Source organism: Artemia sp. Qi Xiang Cuo, chromosome 9 (assembly GCF_049724085.1).
Source record: "Artemia sp. Qi Xiang Cuo chromosome 9, ASM4972408v1, whole genome shotgun sequence".
Lineage (NCBI taxonomy): Eukaryota > Metazoa > Arthropoda > Branchiopoda > Anostraca > Artemiidae > Artemia > Artemia sp. Qi Xiang Cuo.
Window position 1 is genome coordinate 7350698 of NC_142802.1, and position 19657 is coordinate 7370354.

Genomic DNA, 19657 nt, shown 5'->3' on the forward strand with positions numbered 1-19657 from the left:
CACCAATAAAGGTTTCATCTTTAACCCATATACAGAAAATAACACTTCATCACACTTCTTCAAAAGATTGAGCATTTCCTTAATATTACTTGTTGCAGACTTTGCACCACTGCGGCGAGGGGGAATTTCATCAGGCGCAAGTTTCGACCATAGACCAGCCTTGGCTTCAACTATTTTTGGCGAAGCAAAAAAAATCCACTCCATATTCAATAATTTCCTTCTCAGAAATGGAATTCAGTAAATTACTTTGGACAAAATTTAACAGAGGCGAATAGATAAGTTCAAAGTCATTCAGATATTCCGATTGTTCGCTAATACTTGGCATCTGTCCAAGGCACCTATTGTCAACCACCACAATTTTCAACCGTTCAATTTATAAATATAGGTCACTGTTATATAACTGTCTTTTTAGGGTCATTTAGCTGTCTTTTTGAATTTATTTTAATAAATAAAATATTCTGACCATATTAAAGTATATATTGTAAGATTATACAAAAAGAATAATGATAATCCAAGTCAATTGTTGCAAAATAATATAAGGTCACTGAATTAATTATGAAACATAGGTCAGAATTAAAAGTCTCTATGATCCCAAGCCAATTATTGTTAAATGTTGAATTAATTCACTTGAAAAGAAACTCACTGATTTAGTAATGTTCATAAAGTATCCGATTTTAGTTGTTCTCACATTGAACTCTGAAACAAGACTCGAAAATGAAATGGAATTTAATAATGGAATATAATACCCTCCAGTGTCGAGCTATTCACAAGTTTTCGCACGCTGTATAACAGTGTTACTAAACTTTGATACTATAATTCTCTAAATTTTGGTCGTTTTGCTTTAATTACCCGCGTTTTCTCTTTCTTTTTTTTCTCTCTTCTTCATTTTCAATTTTTTGTTGTTAGGGACCTCAACAAGTTCGCTTCCAATATCTTTATTATTATTGGTGTTATCTTTTTTTTATTTGAATAAATTGAATTCAATTGAAATGCAGCCGTTTTACCGACTCGCACAGTGATTTTACGTATTGTATTCGAAATGGACATTATGCTAATTATATTGACAAAAAACAGTCGGTAAAAATGGCCAGCCAGTCGGTATGACCCCCCCCCCCAAACATTTTAGCTAGTAACCACACTGAGCCCTGTTATACTTTAATATGGCCATTTAGCTGTCTTTAAATTTATTTTAATAAATAAAATATTCTGACCACAATAAAGTATTATATTGTAAGATTATGCAAAAAGAATAATGATAATCCAGGATCCACCACTTAGTACAACAAAGTTAATGAATTGACTTAGAGAAATATCAAATGCCTAAGTAAAATTCATAGAGGGAGGGAATGAAGCAACAACATGATGAGAAAAATTATATTAGTCGTACATCAATTCTTTCATACAAGGAGAGGGGCCCAACACTAAAAGTGACCCCTTGCTTACATAATAGATTGATGAGGTAGACGTATTTCTACTAGGTCAACAAGGCGAGAAAAATAATTTTAAAATGAAGACAGGTGAGAAACTAAAAAAACGATATGACAATGAGTTTTAATATTACTTGATAACTGACTTTCTTCCTAAAGGAAATGAGTTCAAATCCATCTCCCCTTAATAACCTTTTCCCTATATGAAAGTTAGTCAAGGCTACTCAGATATAAACAAAAAAATATCAAGGGGCAGAGGAGTAAACTTACAGCAAGCCAGTGAGGCAGTGGCGGATCCAGGGGGGAGCGAGAGGGACGCGCCCCCCTCACGTCATCTAAAGTAGTATAATTTACTTAATTAACACAAGTTTGCGTTAATTAAACTTGCTCCTAACGCAATTTTATCGGATCAACCTATTTTGCCCCCCCCCCTAAAAAAAAGTCCTGAAACCGCCCCTGCAGTGAGGAGGTAGAGAAATCCAAAATTAGCAACAGTAAAATGATAAGCCATAATACTACTTACTCATAAATGCCTTCGTTCACTAAAAAATCACCCTCCCCCCCGGCTAAAAATAATCTTATCTTTGTATCCATGTTTATCGTTCTGTTTTTATTTTACGAACTGATCGTGAAGCACAAACTTTCAGTGGCTAGAAGAATACCTTTTAAAGAAACACAAAGAACGAATTGTCCAATTTCTAATTTGTGAGCCCAAATGCTCTGAATTTTAAACATAAAACGTGCCAACGCTTTATAAAACGTTCATTTTAAAAATAAAACCCTTTCACGTGAAAACATGAAACGTTTTCGGCTGATCAATCCGTTAACTGTAAATTTGTGTAGAAATTAGCCTAAAGACTACACTTAAAACGTGACGATAAAAGATTGGTGACGAGATCTGTTTTAATGAATAAATTTCTTCAGATACAATAAGAAATACCTGGTTCCAACATTAAAAGCAAATGTGAAGTTCAAAAGCAAATGAAAAAAAGGAAAAAAAAAGAAGATTACTCGTCGCATAAGAAATCAACCTCCATGAGAGTGCTTGCTTTTTTGGCTAGGGGGGTAGTGAGCTTCAGCTTCTTAGTAGAACGAAAATCCTAAAAGAAAATAACGCTTTAGGTATATTGTAATACCAAAAATGTTACTTTAACCGATTGACACCTCCGAAAGTATTTATAAATTTTAGAAGAGTTTACCCTCCCTCCTACCCCCTATTACACAGAATATGATAAGTTTAATAAAACATTTACTATACAGGGAGTTCCCTCAATTCCATATTAGGGGTAATACCATTCTCCAAATCATGCAAGTATGAATAGGTGGTCACGGTCATATGTATCTCCATTGCATAATTATAAGCCCAGATGTAAGGAAGGCCATGTTTAATTAGGCCTTCTTCTGTTTCCAATATAATCTGTACGACAGCTAGATATGTTGTTTTACCACGAACCCACTTGAGGGCATATTTAGGAATGTACGAGAGAATATGTTTAAACAAGGCCACATTTCGTAAAATAAAATAATTGCAATCAGCCTTAGAGATATCCTATCAATGGTCACAAAAGCTCAGGCTCCTTTGCTAGAACCTAATACCTGTTTACATTTTTGTTATTTTTAGTAGTCAATATATAGATAGATAGATGGATAGATATTTATTGAAATAAAAGCCACTTTGGGCCATGGCAAAAAAAGGAAAATTACACAAAATAATAACATGATTGTAACACTCATAACAAAGTATGGTAGCCCACATAACAATAACAATGCAAAATTACAAAACATTACAAAAACATAATAAAGCACACGATATCATTAAACTAACATAAATAGATAGATGTATGTTACATCAATCAAGGGCCATGACTACAAAAATAACAAACAAGAAAACAACTTACACACATACAACAATACTTTCCACACTCACCCCGCCCCTTTTTACAAAAATCTATCTCTATGTGACATACCCAATTTTATATACTTTGCTATCATTCTTATTGTCCCATAATTTTTGATCCCATTACTGAAACCAACCACTCACTTGTCCCCACATTAACAAAAAATAAATCTTTCCTTAGATCCTGTAATTCGGGACAAAGGGCCATGAAGTGAAGCAGATCCTCCCCATTTTCTCCGCACATAGGGCATGTGTAAGGACCCTCCTTTACCCTTACCCTCCCTAAATATTTCCTCCTTTCTCCAAGTGCTAGAAAATTACCCCTCCCTGATATATACCACTTAATTTCTTCACTATTTAAGCCCGCTTTAAAATAATTATCATATCCCCAGACCTCCTTCCATTGCCGGTAAACGCCGGGGGACACCGAGGCTGCGACTTCACACTGCCATTTCTGAATCTCCTGATCTTCAAGCACTCCCTTTACTAGTTTTGCTACATTTCCTACTTCCAGCCCTATCCCCTTCCCTTCATTCCAAACACCTGATAACCCACAACTATTTAAGATTGATTTCACCTGGGAAGCCCATGAACATTTACTTCTATCCTGCAACACCTCCAGATAAGCTGCATTTACTAACCTATTATTCTGTAAACCAATCACCTTTTCCCAGTATCCTATCATTCTAACCAATCTTTTTATTCTCAATGAAAACAATCCTAGATCACCCTTTAACACCAGATTATTAAATTTCCCGCTTAGCCCTAAAAGTCTCCTGAAATGTCCTAAATAAATTCTCTCTATTTTTTCCCCTTTTTCGAAACCCCAACCTTCCCCACCGTAACTCAATGCTGGCCCTACCTTCGTCTAAAAAATTCTCTTCTGTAGCTTAATATCTGCCGGTCCTAGATGCCTAAGGGGACTCTTCAATAATGCCCATGAAGCCTTCTGACCCTTCCAACTCGCTATTTGCACCTGATTACTCCATTTCCCTGAACTTGTGAACTTACATCCCAAATAAATATAATCATTAACTTCCTTCATCTCTTTCCCTTTAAAATAAAACTTATTATTTTCCCTTTCATCATTTCCAAAAACTAATATAACTGATTTTTCAATATTTAAAACTAATTTTTTTACGCTCCAGATAACTATCCAAAATCTCTAAAATCTTTTGCAAATCTGGAGCCGATTTCGCAAACAATACCATGTAATCTGCAAATAATAAACAAAACAGCTCCAGCGACATTAATTTTAACATAGGGACATTTCTATATCTAAAATACTGCTCAATATCATTAACAAAAAGAGAAAACAAACGCGGTGATAGAGTGCATCCCTGTTTGAGGCCTACATTACTTAAAACTGGCCTAGAATAAGAAATACCTACCTTCACTACTACTTTAACCACCTCATACATTTTGATTATAACTTCTACTAACCTAATTGGCAATCCTAATTTCACCAACACCACTTTCAACAAACTCCTTGAAACTTCGTCAAATGCTCCCCTACTGTCCAAAAACGCCGTATATAGCCTATTTTTCCTATGCCTCGTATATTTACTAGTTAAAGCCTGTAAACAAAATATTTGATCAATTGTACTATAGTTTTCCCTAAACCCTGCCTGACATTCAATTAATATACCTTTATAATGCAACCATTTATCCATTCTATTAGAAAGGACTCTACAAAATAGCTTACTGATAGAACTTCCTAAACTTATCCCCCTATAGTTCTTGTGTAAGTTTCTTTCTCCTTTCTTAAATAATGGGATCATAATCGATATCTGCCAATTTTTTGGCCATAGAGGTGTACTTAGAATTGCCAAGAATATCAATGCAAGCACTGGCAGTATCCACGCTCTTGACCATTTCAGCAGCTTAGTTGGTACTCCGTCGATGCCCGGAGCTGACTTCCCTCTCATGCTTTTCAAGGCGTGCCATATTTCCTCCTGTCCAACCGGTTCCAGTAGTTTAGCGTCCTCTGAATCCAACTCAAAATCGGCTGTTTCTTCTAAACTATTCATCTCCTCATCAGCTCTCTCTTCGTCCTCTTCGGTCTATATCTCTTTATATTTTTGTTCTAAGTATTCTGACCAGGTATCGGCGTGAGGGACTGAATCAGTCAACTTTCTATTTTCTGTTGATTTCCTAATTAACTTCAAGAACTCCGTTGTATCATTCACGCTAAATTTCTCCCGTATTTTTTGGCTCTCTTCCTCTTCAGAACGTCTCTTCTTCAACTTAAGTAGCCTTTTATATCCCCTTCGCTTGTCCCTAAAAACTTGCAAATTATTTTCCAGATCAACTGTACTACTAGCCTTAAGCAATCTAAAAGCTACTAAAACCTCCTTCTTCTTTTCCTCACAAGCCTTATAAAAAAAACTCATAAAACCAGTACTTCTACCATTTTTTCTCCTGCATGCCACCTTAGTTCCAATCTTATACAAAACCCCCGACAAAAAATCAACAGAACCTGCTATATCCCCTTCCCTTGCCATATCCTCACTCTTCTGAATAAATGAATCCAGCCCTCTATCTTCAACTAGTACCTTTTTCAACTTCTCCCCACTATCATTATCAAACCTTAAACCTTACCTCCAATCAAGCTCATTACCCATCTTTCCCTTAGCCCCAAACTTCTTTTTCCGGCTCTCAGCCCATCCTCCCCCTCCTAATTCAACCCTAATAGGCACGTGATCCGACCCAGCAAGCGCCATCACCTCAAAATCCACACAACCAGAAAGAAGCCCCAGACTAACAACCCCATAATCTATAACACTTGGAGATCTACCCGAAAAACATGTAAAATCCCCCACTCCTTTATCCTTCCCTGTCCTGCCATTCAAAATAACCAAATTCTGCTTACCACAAAAATCCAATAATTTTTTACCCCAATTATTCTTTCTCTGATGACCGTCCTTACTCGTCCTCCTCCTAACCGACGGCTTAATCATATCAACTCCCTTAGTTTTTCCTAGTTCGAGACCCACCTCCTCCTCACGGGCTCCTTCATCCTCCCCTGTATATCCGTTAAAATCCCCTAGAAAAATAAAATAATCGGACGGAAACTGTTCTGAAAAACGATCCATATCATTTTCTAATATCTCCCAGGTATCCTCATCACTAAAAGTGCTAGTTTCCAGCGGTAAATACACTGAACAAAAGATAAACGAGTTACTACCTAAAGGTACTCGCACCCATACTAGATTACATGAAACACTTTTCTATCGAGATAAATTTCGCCATCTATTCGTTATCAATAATGCCACTCCTCCATAAGTTCTACCATTCTGCGATCGCTTTCTTTGTGATCCAAAATTAAGAAAAACCTTCTATTCTCTCCTCTTTTTCCAGCCACGTTTCTACTAATGATACAACTGAAAAATCACAACATTTAAGAAGACACTCTAATTTAAGATACGAAAAGCCCTGAACATTCCAATGCGCTAAATGACACTCGTAAATTGCGCCATGGCCCTGCTTATCCTATCCACTATTTGAGCCAATGGGTTGTGACGAGTTAAATAGCCGCCTAGCCTCCATTTTATTAGGGTCGTCAGCTCTAACCGACTTGCTCTTCTGTCTTAGGTGGTCATCTGGGCTAATAATTTGTTGGCTGTTACGTTTGGGAGCCCCCACAGGCCCGATAAAAGTTGATGTGGAGCCTTTTTTAATAACAGGAGTTTCACTGTTCACCCCATTTATTTCGTTATCACTACTAAACTCCTCCACTACACTAAAGAAAGATTGAATTGAGGATGAAGATCCAGAACGCGATCTTGAATTGCAAGGTTCTTCCAGGTTAAACCGATTATTTTCAGAAACAAAACTCTTTACTAAACTTTTTTGTGGCACTGATAAAGACCCAGGTTCACGGAGAAACTTTTGTCCAAAATTTTCCTTAAAATGGGTCATGGTACTCGCTGATGACTCTATATTAGGGGAATTCGTAACCTCAACTACAGACTGCTTGTCAAAGCTATACGTAAAACACTGTTGACCAATATATAACTTTGTCCCTCTTAGTCTTGCTTCTCTATTTTCTCCTCTAGCCCGTTCAAGAAAAGGCTTTAGGTGGTTACGAATAGACAATTCACGCTTTGTATAATCGGGACTAACACTAAGACCCGCCCTTTTCAGGTGCGCACTTGAACGCAATATAGTATCACGAATGTAACCACTTGTAAACTTAACCAGCACCGGTCGCGTGCCTTGTTTAGCGTTTAGCCGAAAAATGTCTCTAATGTCCATCATTTTCAGCCCTAAATTTGGCACATGTAAGTGAGTGCTATACATGCATTAGAATCAAACAGTTTTTAGAAAAATCCGATAAAGATAAATTACGCTGGAAGTATAAAAAACTTGTCAGAACCTTAGAAAAAGGCAATAAACACTGCAAAATGGACTGCAGTCTTGATAAAAATCCTAACATGAAATTCAACGCGTGTTAGAGCCATAAAGCCACATCTATAAGTACGATTTTTTTTTCAAGACAGATGGCCAAGAAAGCGAGCTTGTTTATTTTTCCAGAGGTAATCTTGCCAAACCATTAGTCTTAGATAATTGGGAAAGCACCTATTCGGATGGAAATTTAAAGTTTCAATATTATTTTTTCATTGCCTTTAAAGTTACAATAAAGATCACATCAAAGCAAAGCCTTCTCCCATTTCGCTCAATAAAACAACAACTTTTGCCCAAATGGGGCAAAATATTATCGAACAGAAACAATCAGAAAGCTAATTAGCTTAGTAAAATCGAAAATATATTTATATTTCTTCCCAGTAAGTGTATCTGAGGAATAACCGGTGCAAACAAAAATATTCTTCCTTAAAGATTTTATAGCCCTTAACATTTAGATCGCTATTGCAAACTATTTGTCAAATAAAACAGACGGGTACAGAGTGCTTCATAGATGTGAACCCCTCCCTCTGATTAGAGTGGAGGTCAGTGCATTTTTTTGCGATTACTGGGGTACCTATAGCCTGCAAATTTCTGTTTTTTATGTCTAAAATCTTACACGCGTCATTTGAAGTGCTTCAGATGACTATGAAAGCAGCTTTAGTCACTGACCTCCCTTCAGTCAGAGGAAAGCAGTTAGCTACTGATGGGGTGACAGCTACTCTCTAATTTTGAAATGACAGATCTCTTATTCACAAAAAACACCAATTTTTCATTAATTTCTCATATCGAAAACTAATATTATGTATAAACAGCATGGAAACTCCCTATCATTTGGGTTAATTTTGTCTCATTTTAAAAAGCCAATTCACCTAGGTGAGCCCCTTTTCATATTTCATTTTAGTCACAATTCACCTAAGTGAGCCCTATTTCATATTTTATTTCATTCACAATTTACCTAAATGAGCCCTTTTTCATATTTCCTTTCATTCACAATTCAACTAAGTGAGCCCACCTCATATTTAGGGTAGATTTGAATAAAGAAATAAAAAACTGATCATAAAGTTAAAAAAAACGATATTTAAAAAAAGAAAATATAGAATTAAATACACGAATATCACAAAACAAAATATAGAATAAAACCTGACACACATCCTCCCCACTCTTTACGCGAAAGTTTAACTTTTTCCTAAGTCCGCAAACCCTTTCAGACTTTAGTATAAGGTTGGGTGGGTTGAGGGGGTATAGGGAGGGATGCCTCATGAATCTTAGTTATAGTTTCTCCTTGTATTTAATTTTAATGTCGTTCTTTGCATTCATTTTAAAGAATTGTTCCTTTTCATTCAACCAATAACCAATTCAAAGCTCTCAAATGCTAAACAAACAACTATAGCTATCACCTAATGTCTCCACAGCAGTTAACTGTGATCGTATATGCAATGCAAGAAATGTGCAATAATTTTCCATTTTTTAGGACTAGAACAACAAAGTGACACTACTAGATATTGAACAAAAAGGTATGTTGCACCCTTCTTTATTACCAGAATCATGCAAGGGTTTTCAATTAACATCACTAAGAAAAAACAAATTAGATCAATACTCTCTAGCCGACCCTTACACCCAACCCCCCACCCCCAACCCCCCCAAACAAGAGTACAGCCTTGTTTGAGGCAGAATCATGCAAGCAATTCAAGTCTATTTGAAAAATTACTTTTAATTCATTTAATTTATAATTACTTATAATTATTGTTGACTAATAATCAAAAAAGGCAGTGGCAGTATGTGGCCTCCTTGTCTGAATTGGAATCGTACAAGAGTCTTAAATCTGCATGATTCAGAACACAAACCCTCCTCCAAAACCACCCACCACAACCAATTATTTTTCCTTAGTATTGGTATTCCGTTTTTTCTGATTGGGTAGTCTTAGTATTGGTGTTTTTTTCTGATTGGGTAGTCTTTTTTTCTTTTTTTTTCTGACTGAAACTTACTGGGTAAGTACTTAGGGCAGTGAAAAATAAGAACGATGATTTTCAGAAGCATAAGCCGCTAGCCAAGTCCTCTTTTCTCTCGTCAGTGTTATCCGTTTTCTATTTGGTACACTACGGTATCTGATCAATGCCTTTTTTTTGTTCACAGTCTACCCCTCTTAGACCTACTTTAATTAAGTCTATATTTTACTTCATTTTTGAAACTTAATCTTTGGAATATTTGCTTTAAAACACGACTTAGATTAAAATTAAAAGTCATTGGCCCGAAAGGTTTTAGCTAATCACCTGTCCATCCTGCAGAATACTTTATCCAGCTGAGTTTCTGTACTTGAGTATCAAGTCCCAATAATTCCAATGTTCTGATATCCATTTTATTCCGTTCGTTATTTACAGCTTTTGCTTTTTCATAAAAGCTAAATTGTGACTATAAGTTTAGCCGTTTCTGTGTTATGAAGGCCAAAAGAATAAACAGATATATTTTCATGTAATTTGAATAAATAAATTTTTTTCTCATTAATTACTTTATAGTTTTCAATTTATTTCAGATAAAATAATATAATGCCTTTTCATGCATATATGAAACACTTAATATGCGTGAGAATGACGCAAGGGAACATTATTTTTAAGTCCCAAAAAAATTTCTTTAGTCCAAGAAAGTTTTGAATACTACTTTATCCTCAATTTTAAAATGCAGTCGAAATTTGTCTATTGCTCAGTTCTTCAAGGATAAAGTGTTTTCTGCGGGGGGGGGGGGGAGGATTGGCCTTCTTGTTCGGGCTCATGCATTAGTGTGTATGGGAAGCTAGGTTATTAGTTATAAGTTTTGTTTATATTTCACTCATTTCTTTACCGTCATTTCTCTTTACAGGTCAGTTTAATTGGGGAGGTTCAGTTTAATTGGGGGGGGTCAGTTTAATAAGGGAAGGTCAGTTTAATTGGGGAGGGTCAGTTTAATTGAGGAGGGTCAGTTTAATAGGGGAGGGTCAGTTTAATTGGGGAGGGTCAGTTCAATTGGGAAGGGTCAGTTCAATTGGGGAAGGTCAGTTTAACTGGGGAGGGTCATTTGAATTGGGGAGGGTCAGTTTTATTGGAGAGGGTCTTTTTATTTGGGGAAGGTCAGTTTCGTTCAACTCTCTACTGGCTATTTGAAACAACCAATCTAGATATAGACACTTTTTTTTACATCTTCAGAACATTTTACATCCTTATCCCACCGTAATAACATTAAGCACGCACTAATTGGGGAGGGTCAATTTAATTGGCGGAAGGGAAAGCCAAAATTGGGGAGGGTCATTTTAAATGGGGAGGCTCAATTTCTTTCAACTCTCTACTGGCTATTTGAAACAACCAATCTAGATATAGACGCTTTTTTTTACATCTTCAGGACATTTTACATCCTTATCCCACCCCAATAACATTAAGCACGCATTAATTGGGGAGGGTCATTTTAATTGGGGAGGGTCAGTTTAATTGGGGAGGGTCATTTTAAATGGGGAGGCTCAGTTTCGTTCAACTTTCTACTGGCTATTTGAAACAACCAATTTAGATATAGACACTTTTTTTTTAAATCCTCAGAACATTTTACATCCTTATCCCATCCTAATGTCATTAAGCACGCATAAACCTGACCAAAGCTACTTTATTCAGGAAGATGTACGTCTGAAAACCAGCAAGCCAAATAACATTTGATAATTAAACAAAAATGTGCCATGACAGTTTAAGAACTAAAATAGCTCGTAGAATTTTTCACATGGGAATTAAGACTATTTTCAAGAAAGACACGAGATTACTTACAGGCGATAATTTTCTTTTTGTACGTTCTTCCTGTTCCTCCTTCTCTTGGTCAGGTGTTATTCCACTGAAATACATAGAAAAGGCTTCTGATACTTTTTCACGATTGATGTAGTAGATCCCCTGCGCCCTAAATGAATAATTTCACTCAATTATAAATACTATTTAATAGCTTAAATTTTAATCTAGTCTGAATCGTTCAGTCAAAGCTTTGAAGTCCTTATAGCAGAACTGCAGCTAACGTTAATACTTTAGAAGGCCATTCAATAACATTTCATTCACTTCACAGTTTGTAGATATCTTAAGCTAATTAATAATGTAGATTAATTTAAGCTAAAAACAATCAACGAGCGTTACAAATTCTTAGCTCTTTGTTAAACTAATACCTAGAAGCAGTAATTTCGTAAACTCAGATGTTTGACTTATTATTGACTAGCGACCAGCATCTGATTCCGTTCATAATCTTAATAGTTGTCTATTATGTCAGTTTTTGGCTATATGATACTATTCCTTTACCCCAAAATTCATATGAAACCAACCTATAAAGAGAAATCAGAGAGAATTATAATAGGGCTGTTTTTCAGCAATAAGATCTTACATCTAAGATCTTTCATCTTTCTGCAAAGATTATCGTTTTATTAACTCATCTTTTTTCTAAGATCACTGATGTTAGACAAAGTGCGAAGAACCCCATTTTTCTTCTATATAGAACAATGATGAGAGAACTTTGATGATCAAGTCATCATTGTTCTCAGACCACTGATCAGAACAGAATGATGAAAGACGTTTGCATAACAACGACAAAAGATGTTAGTTCAAAGATTTCATTCTTAGAGTTTTCTGACAAAAGATGTAAGATCTTAGCACATTGATGAGTGAAAAAACGGGCCTAATGTTGTCAAAGAATAGCCCTATCCATACAAATGCTATGAATAGTTACTTAAGGTTAAATTTGGCTCATATAACTAGTACAGTTTTCTCCTACTCGATATTATTTAATTTTATAATTGCTTTGTTACTTTTTTTTAATTACGTATTTTTTTACGAAGAAGACACTCCCAATTGAATCACCAATAATAGTCAGCCATCATATGGACATCCCTTACTCCAATATCTTGTATCCTTGAAACTTAAATCTTAATTGAAACGCCTAAAGCTCATTCGTGGGAACAGCACAAATTTTCCAAGATGTCGGCAGGCTGGTCATGTAAGTTAAAAATAAGGGTTTTGTAAATGACCATAAGCAGGTTGTGTCGAACAATTTAGTGTTGTCTTATCGATTTAAAATCAGTTGCAAATAACCCCAAGAATTTGTTCTCAGGCCCATCATATTAGCCATCTTCAAAATTAGCCATCATGTGTCCATCTCATCCTAATAACATGCCTCCTTGAACATTAACAAAATTGTCCAAGAAGTCGGCATGTTGGTCATGTAAGTTAAAAAGAAGTATCACTGATGTGTTCTCTTTTTTGGAATTCGAAACATCATAGAGAGCTTTTTAAGGGCTTATTTGAAAGGGCTAAATTACAATATCTACGTGATTTATTTTTAGTAACAAACATAATATTTAAAATAAAATGCAATTTTTTTTACAAGAAACTGCTACTTCATATACAAAATGAGGAACAGTATACAAAAACAGTGTGACTTCATTTGCAATCAAGGTTGCCGTGATAGCTGCGATACTGGCAATAGTGGAAGCTAGGACAGTTTTACAGTGGTAGCCATTATCATGTTTGGAAAGAACATTGAATGGGGAATCTAACAGCATTAGATTTCTGTGTTAGGATAGAATCCATTAAAGAACGAACCACAGCCCGTAGTATAGACTAATTAAAAACTCATTTAAAAAACTGGAAGTGAGAAAATTGCCGTTAGTAACTTATTCTGGAATGGTGATTATTATTTCAATCAGTCGTAATAGTGAAATGTTACTCTGGAAACCAATTTATTAGAATTTCGAAAAATAGTCAGAAATATTTTGACAGTGGTGTCAGGTCAAAACAGTTTCAAGATCATCCTTCTAATTCACTACTACAGAGCGACTCGAACTTCAATCTTCCTTCTCCAGACGAGTCCAGTAGCCACTATATTGTAGTAGCTGTTAAACAGGATATATTTTTAAGTCTGACATTATCTTATATCTAGGATTGAATCTTACAGTCTCAAGGGGGTCCCGCCATAAAATATAAGAACTGATGTTTGTTTACAGATAGATTTTAATAGAAATACCAAAGCACCTCCCAAAAAAGAAGATTTAAAAGAATGAGAAACAAGCGACATTTCTCTTTTTCTGTTCAGAAAATGTTCTCTTTTTCTGTAAAGATACCAAAGCACCTCCCAAAAAAGAAGATTTAAAAGAATGAGAACAAGCGATATATCTCTTTTTCTGTTCAGAAAAAGTTCTCTTTTTCTTTTCTTTTTCTGTAAAGATACCAAAGCACCTCTCAAAAAAGAAGATTTAAAAGAATGAGAACAAGCGATATTTCTCTTTTTCTGTTCAGAAAAAGTTCTCTTTTTCTGTAAAGATACCAAAGCACCTCCCAAAAAAGAAGATTTAAAAGAATGAGAGATGGCGATATTTCTCTTTTTCTGTTCAGAATCCACAAACAATAACGTTCAAAAATATTAATTTTATGAGGCAAAATATCTTGAAATCAAATTATAGTGTTTACTACTACTACTAATAACAACTCACCGCAGCACCAAGCCGCCTGAGGCCAACACAGCTACGCACGCTCCACCTCCATCCCAATCTATCCAAAGCATCCCTTTTTACACCCGCCCACGAAGGTCCTATTTCCTTTAAATCTTTCTTTATGACGTCCTCCCACCCCAGACGGGGACGACCTGCTTTCCGTTTAGCCCTAGATGGTTGGCCGAAAAGAACAATCTTCGGCAATCTGTTATCCTTCATCCGCACAACGTGCCCTAACCACCTCAACCTTTCTTTCATTAGCCTATGCCCTAGAGAGCGGCATTGAAACACATTTTTCGTATAGCCTATTGTTTGAAATACGGTCAGTCAGCCGGGTACCGAGAACAACACCTTCAAAATTCTGGTCTGATTTGAACGGAGTTCAGTTGCATGGGAACCCTTTTACGGGTTGAACAACGGTGTTTAATCAATGGTGAAGAAACAAAGCGTTGCTTCTACAACACTTTTATTAGCAAAGCCGACTTTCTCGTTGTCAAAACGCTGCAACACGTGCAACACTCCCGGATGTCCAAACAACAAGAATCTCGTTCGTCATAAAAAGTCATGCTTGAATTGTTTCAAAGGCCAATTTTACCAATTCAAAATAGCTTTAAATACAAAAAGAAGATTTAGTTGCTAGTTTTTATTTTAAGACCAATCACTCTCTAAAAAATTATGTCAAAAATATTTTGACTTTTACCAATATGTTTGTAGTGTATAGAGTCCAGCATTTATAGAGAGAGTTTGTAAAAATGACGGTACTTGCATAACATATCCCCTACCTAATAGTCTTCTAATACGTTGCTCTGACGCTCAATCCTAATTAAATACGAGTATACCAAAGTAAGAAAAAAATATAATACTTTATAAACAAATTTGGGCTATATATTTACACTTTAAGGGGGGGGGAGGGGTAAAGTATAGCGGACCTGCATGCCTAATGTGTTAGGTACAATTATTCTGCATATTATGTAGTAAGAATTTTTTCCTAACTTAACACTGCCCAAATACTTTACCCCACACCCCTAATGTGCAAATATATAGCCCAAATTATATATTTTCCATCAATTCTGTCACTTCTCTTTATATTGTCTCACGCTAAGTTGAAAGAAACTAACGAAAAAAACGGTTCTAAAATGCATCAATGAATGAAAAACTTGAGCGGAAGGGGGTTTATCATACAAGTACCAAATTTAATTCTAAAAGTAATCCAACTCCAGACGGCAAAACATTCACGAGGGGGGGGGCACAGGATGTGGTTCGATTACCCTTCAATTACTTTTGATCCTTAAAAATAGTATTAAAACTTGAAATTGTTCATCTTCTACAGCCACTATTTCTATACACAGTGGGTGGAAATTATAAAAATGATAATACTTGGGAGACAAAGATAACGCTAGTCTTTCGAATCTGAAAAGGAGGTCATATGGCACCTTCCTCAAACCAGAATCGTACAAAGAATTTAAGCCTACCATTTTATAATTGTAAGTGCATGTTGGTCCATGGTTAAGTCTAAGTACATAAATAAATACACATGATAAAATAAACACAATTATAGTGTATTTCCATTTATGGAATTATAGTACTTAATTATCCTAAATTATACTATATATACTTTCAGTAGTTTATTTTCTTTTCTTTGAATCATTTTCTATCATCTATTTTATCTGGGTCAAGATGATTTTTATAATGCAAATAAATACAACAACAAAAATTATTCGCCATGATTTAATTCTTTAATATTTTTTGTATATTATGAAAAAAAAAAAACATGAGACATAACTTGGCCAAAAGGCACAAAAGCCTTGACTTACAAGAAAATAAAACGGAAAGACCGAACGACATTTCCATACATTTTATTAAATTGGAGTTTTTTATTTACACTTGTAATTGTGCATCAGCTAGTATGGAGAACGACCGGTGGTTTTTTGGGTGGGTTTAGAAAGAGGGAAATTATATCCTGAACTCAAAAAGTCAATTCTGTGTCCAAATTTTCTACGTCTCCATTTCCCAATATATTGATATAGAGGGAGGTTTGTGAAAAAGGGTGAGGGGGAAGAGGGAAGAAACACTTATAGAAGAAACATCTACATTTAACCATGTAGGAAAGTAAATCAAAAGAAAATCAAATTCTTAATTGGAAAATTAATCCCCCTTTCCTTGATGCTTGTCTAAGTCGTCTGTCACCCATAATTTGTTTGATCCATTTCTTTCCGCAAAATCATCTTCGGAGTAAGACTGTACGATCTCTCATTGTCATTGTCATGCTGTTCTGTCTGGGGTAGTACTAATAAATCTCTTCTCTGCTCACTTCAAAGAGTCCAAAATAGGGCAGTGAATGCTACTTTTCTTCTACCTCGGTACTATCCTTCCTCTGATCTTTATAATGATACTGGAATAGCTCCACTGGATCGTATTGTGGGTAAAAGTTACCTTTATTTAGCGCATTCTGCTTTTCTAGGTACACTTCCACCGTCTCTGCAGCAGTTTTTCTTACGGACAGGCTCAGGTAGGTTAAGTAGTTCTTCCTTAAGTAGTTCTTCTCGCAGATTTATTTTACCCAAACGATCATCAACAGCAGCTCAGAAGTCTTCTGTTTATCAATCAGTTCTACTATGGAACTCCAACCCTGCTGATGTACCATTATTTCTCCCTGTAAAGGAAGTTTCTCGTCGGGTGTTTCCATTTTAGAATTTTTTTTTCTATCCTAATTTATATGTCTCTCTTCTCTCTATTTAATAATTATTCAGATTTTAAAATCTTTTTGGATTCTATCCTAATTTTTTATCTCAGATTTACTTGTTTTTATCTAATGTGTTTAGATTTGCTTAATTGTTACTAATTTTTTTTTTCACAGATTTACTGTCCCTAAACGATCATGAATAGTAGCTCCGAGTTCTCATGTTTATCCATCAATTCTACTATGGAGCTCCATCCCTTCTCATATCCTTCTATCTCTCACTGCAAAGGCAGTGTCTCGGTGGGTCTTTCAAGTCCAGTAATTATTCCCCCCCCCCGCTTTTTTTATTGTATTCCTATTCATACGTATCTAATCTATTTCTTTAAGTCATTTTCAGTAAACTTTCTATCTGTTAAACATCCTTGTCTAATTCCAGTATTTTATTATTGTATGTGTTTTAGTGTTTTATAAAAGTCCAGTGTTTTATTATTGTATGTGTTTCAGTGTTTTATAAAAGTCAGTGTTATATTATTGTATTGTGTGGCCTACTACAAGCCAAGCTTCTTGGGCCAAGTAACCTTTTTAACATTTTTAATTGTGTTTTTTTTTATAGTATTAATAAATGATCAAGTGAATGATTGATTAAGCTTGGGAATATACGGACCTGTTCTGGAGGTAAAAATGACAACGATAATAGTTGCGTTACAAAAATCTAACATCAATAATTCTAAAATAGGGGTGAGGAAGGACCTTCCTCCTACAAGGGAGACTAACCCCTCCTCAATGATAACAGTAGGGGCGTTTTTCACTCATCAATGTGCTAAGATCTTACATTTTTTGTCAGAAAACGCTTAAAAGCGAAATCTTTGAACAAAGATCTTACTTCTTTGGTCGTTTCTGTGCAAACGTATTTCATCATTCTGCTCTGATCAGCAGTCTGAGAACAATGATGAGTAGATCATCAAAGTTCTCTCATCATTGTTCTATATTGACAAACAGTGGCGGTCTTCACACTTTTTGCTAACATCAGTGAGCTGTAAGATCTTACAACAAAGATGAGTTAAAAAACGATAATCTTTGCAGAAAGATGTAAGATCTTAGATGTAAGATCTTAGCGCTAAAAAATGGGCCTAGTGTTACCCGATTATCTGAAACATCATCAACTACACTTTTTAAACGACAAACTATATGGTAGATTACAGCCATAAATAACGGCATTAAAAAAACATAATTAATCAAAATAAAATGCAATTTTTGGCAAAACTGAATCTTAATATACAAGATGATATAACACACATATCTTCTGACAAGAGATAGTATAACACACTTATTTTTTGAAAAGTTGCTTTTTTGGGGTATGATATGATATTTAAACTCCGCTACCTGACTCTCTCCAGTTTGTTCTTTACTAGATTCCAGCTATGAAAAATTGGAATGATTTTTCTTCTGTGTTATATATATATATATATATATATATATATATATATATATATATATATATATATATATATATATATATATATATATATATATATATATATATATATATATATATATATATATATATATATATATATATATATATATTATATATATATATATATATATATATATATATATATATATATATATATATATATATATATATATATATATATATATATATATATATTTACATACAGAAACCAAGAAATCATCGTATTTATGAACGCAAGGTTCTTTGGTCTTAATCTGGGTCGGTAGGAAATTTACAGTCAAGATAGTATCACACACAGAAAAAAGGCTTTATCTTAGCTAGAACCTGATAAAGAACCTATCACAGGGAATAAGGCAGGGGAATTACTCAAATATGACATCATACTCCAGGAAAGAAACATAAAAAACACATGGTAAAATATCATAAAATGGTAAACATAAAAAACATATGGTAAAATGTCACATGGTAAACATAAAAAACACATGGTAATACATCAACTTTTGGTAAAAGATAGCTATGTTTTTATTTTTTCCAAAGTTTTATCCGATTTCATGAGTCTTCTTCAAACTTTAATATCTCACTGATTACTTCTTCAACTCAATCGAAGGAAGTGTCATCTGATCCACGGCATTTTTACCGACATAAACCACCTCGATTAACTCCGTCGGACAAAGCTCTTTTTGCCTCGTCCAGATCGGTGAGGTTCTACCGTTACGACAGTTATCAAAGTGCTTGAAAAGATGGTAGTCGGTTGGCAAGAGGTCTGGGAAGAATCGTGGATATTAAGAATTTCGACACTGAATTCGTTTCATTTTTGGAAGGTAATTTGTGAAACGTGTGGATGGGCATTGTCATGAAACAAGATTGGACCTCTTCTGTTGACCAGTACCAGCTGCTGCTGGCGCAATTTTCGGTACATTTTGTCAAATTCCTCATAATAAAACTTTGCTGTGAGGGTTTGGCACGATTGCAGAAAATTATTGTGAATCAAACCACCCCCTGGCCACCATCCATACAGTACCCATGGCCTTTTTTGTCGGGTTTTCATGTTTGGGAAGTGCCTGGGTGGCAAATCGGTGTTCAACCACTGTCCTAAGTATCTGTTGTCGCAAAAGAGCCACTTTTCATCATACCTGACGGTCAGGTCTAAAAAAGGATCTTTTTTATTGAGCAAAAGTAAAGAAAATAAGGTCTTGAAACGTGACAATTTCGGTCGACCGCTCAAGCCGTGGAGCACCCACTTTTCAAGCTTTTTGACCTTAGAACACATGAGACATGTTTTAAAACGTACATT

At 35.2% G+C, this 19657-nt stretch overlaps 1 protein-coding gene across 3 annotated transcripts in view; it reads right to left on the reverse strand.

Annotated features, from left to right (window-relative positions):
• Window positions 1–2312: 2312 nt before the first annotated feature.
• Window positions 2313–19657, reverse strand: part of LOC148948274 (uncharacterized) — a 77600-nt gene continuing 60255 nt past the window's right edge. For all 3 annotated transcript variants that reach the window (XR_016142216.1, XM_089094254.1, XM_089094253.1), the window contains 2 exons: window positions 11511–11637; window positions 2313–2527 (listed from right to left, as the gene is read on the reverse strand). Coding sequence is in view for 2 of the 3 variants with exons in the window: in XM_089094254.1 (XP_088950380.1) it covers window positions 2435–2527; window positions 11511–11637 (220 nt within the window). In the remaining variant the exon portion in view is untranslated. The remainder of the gene's footprint in view (window positions 2528–11510; window positions 11638–19657) is intronic.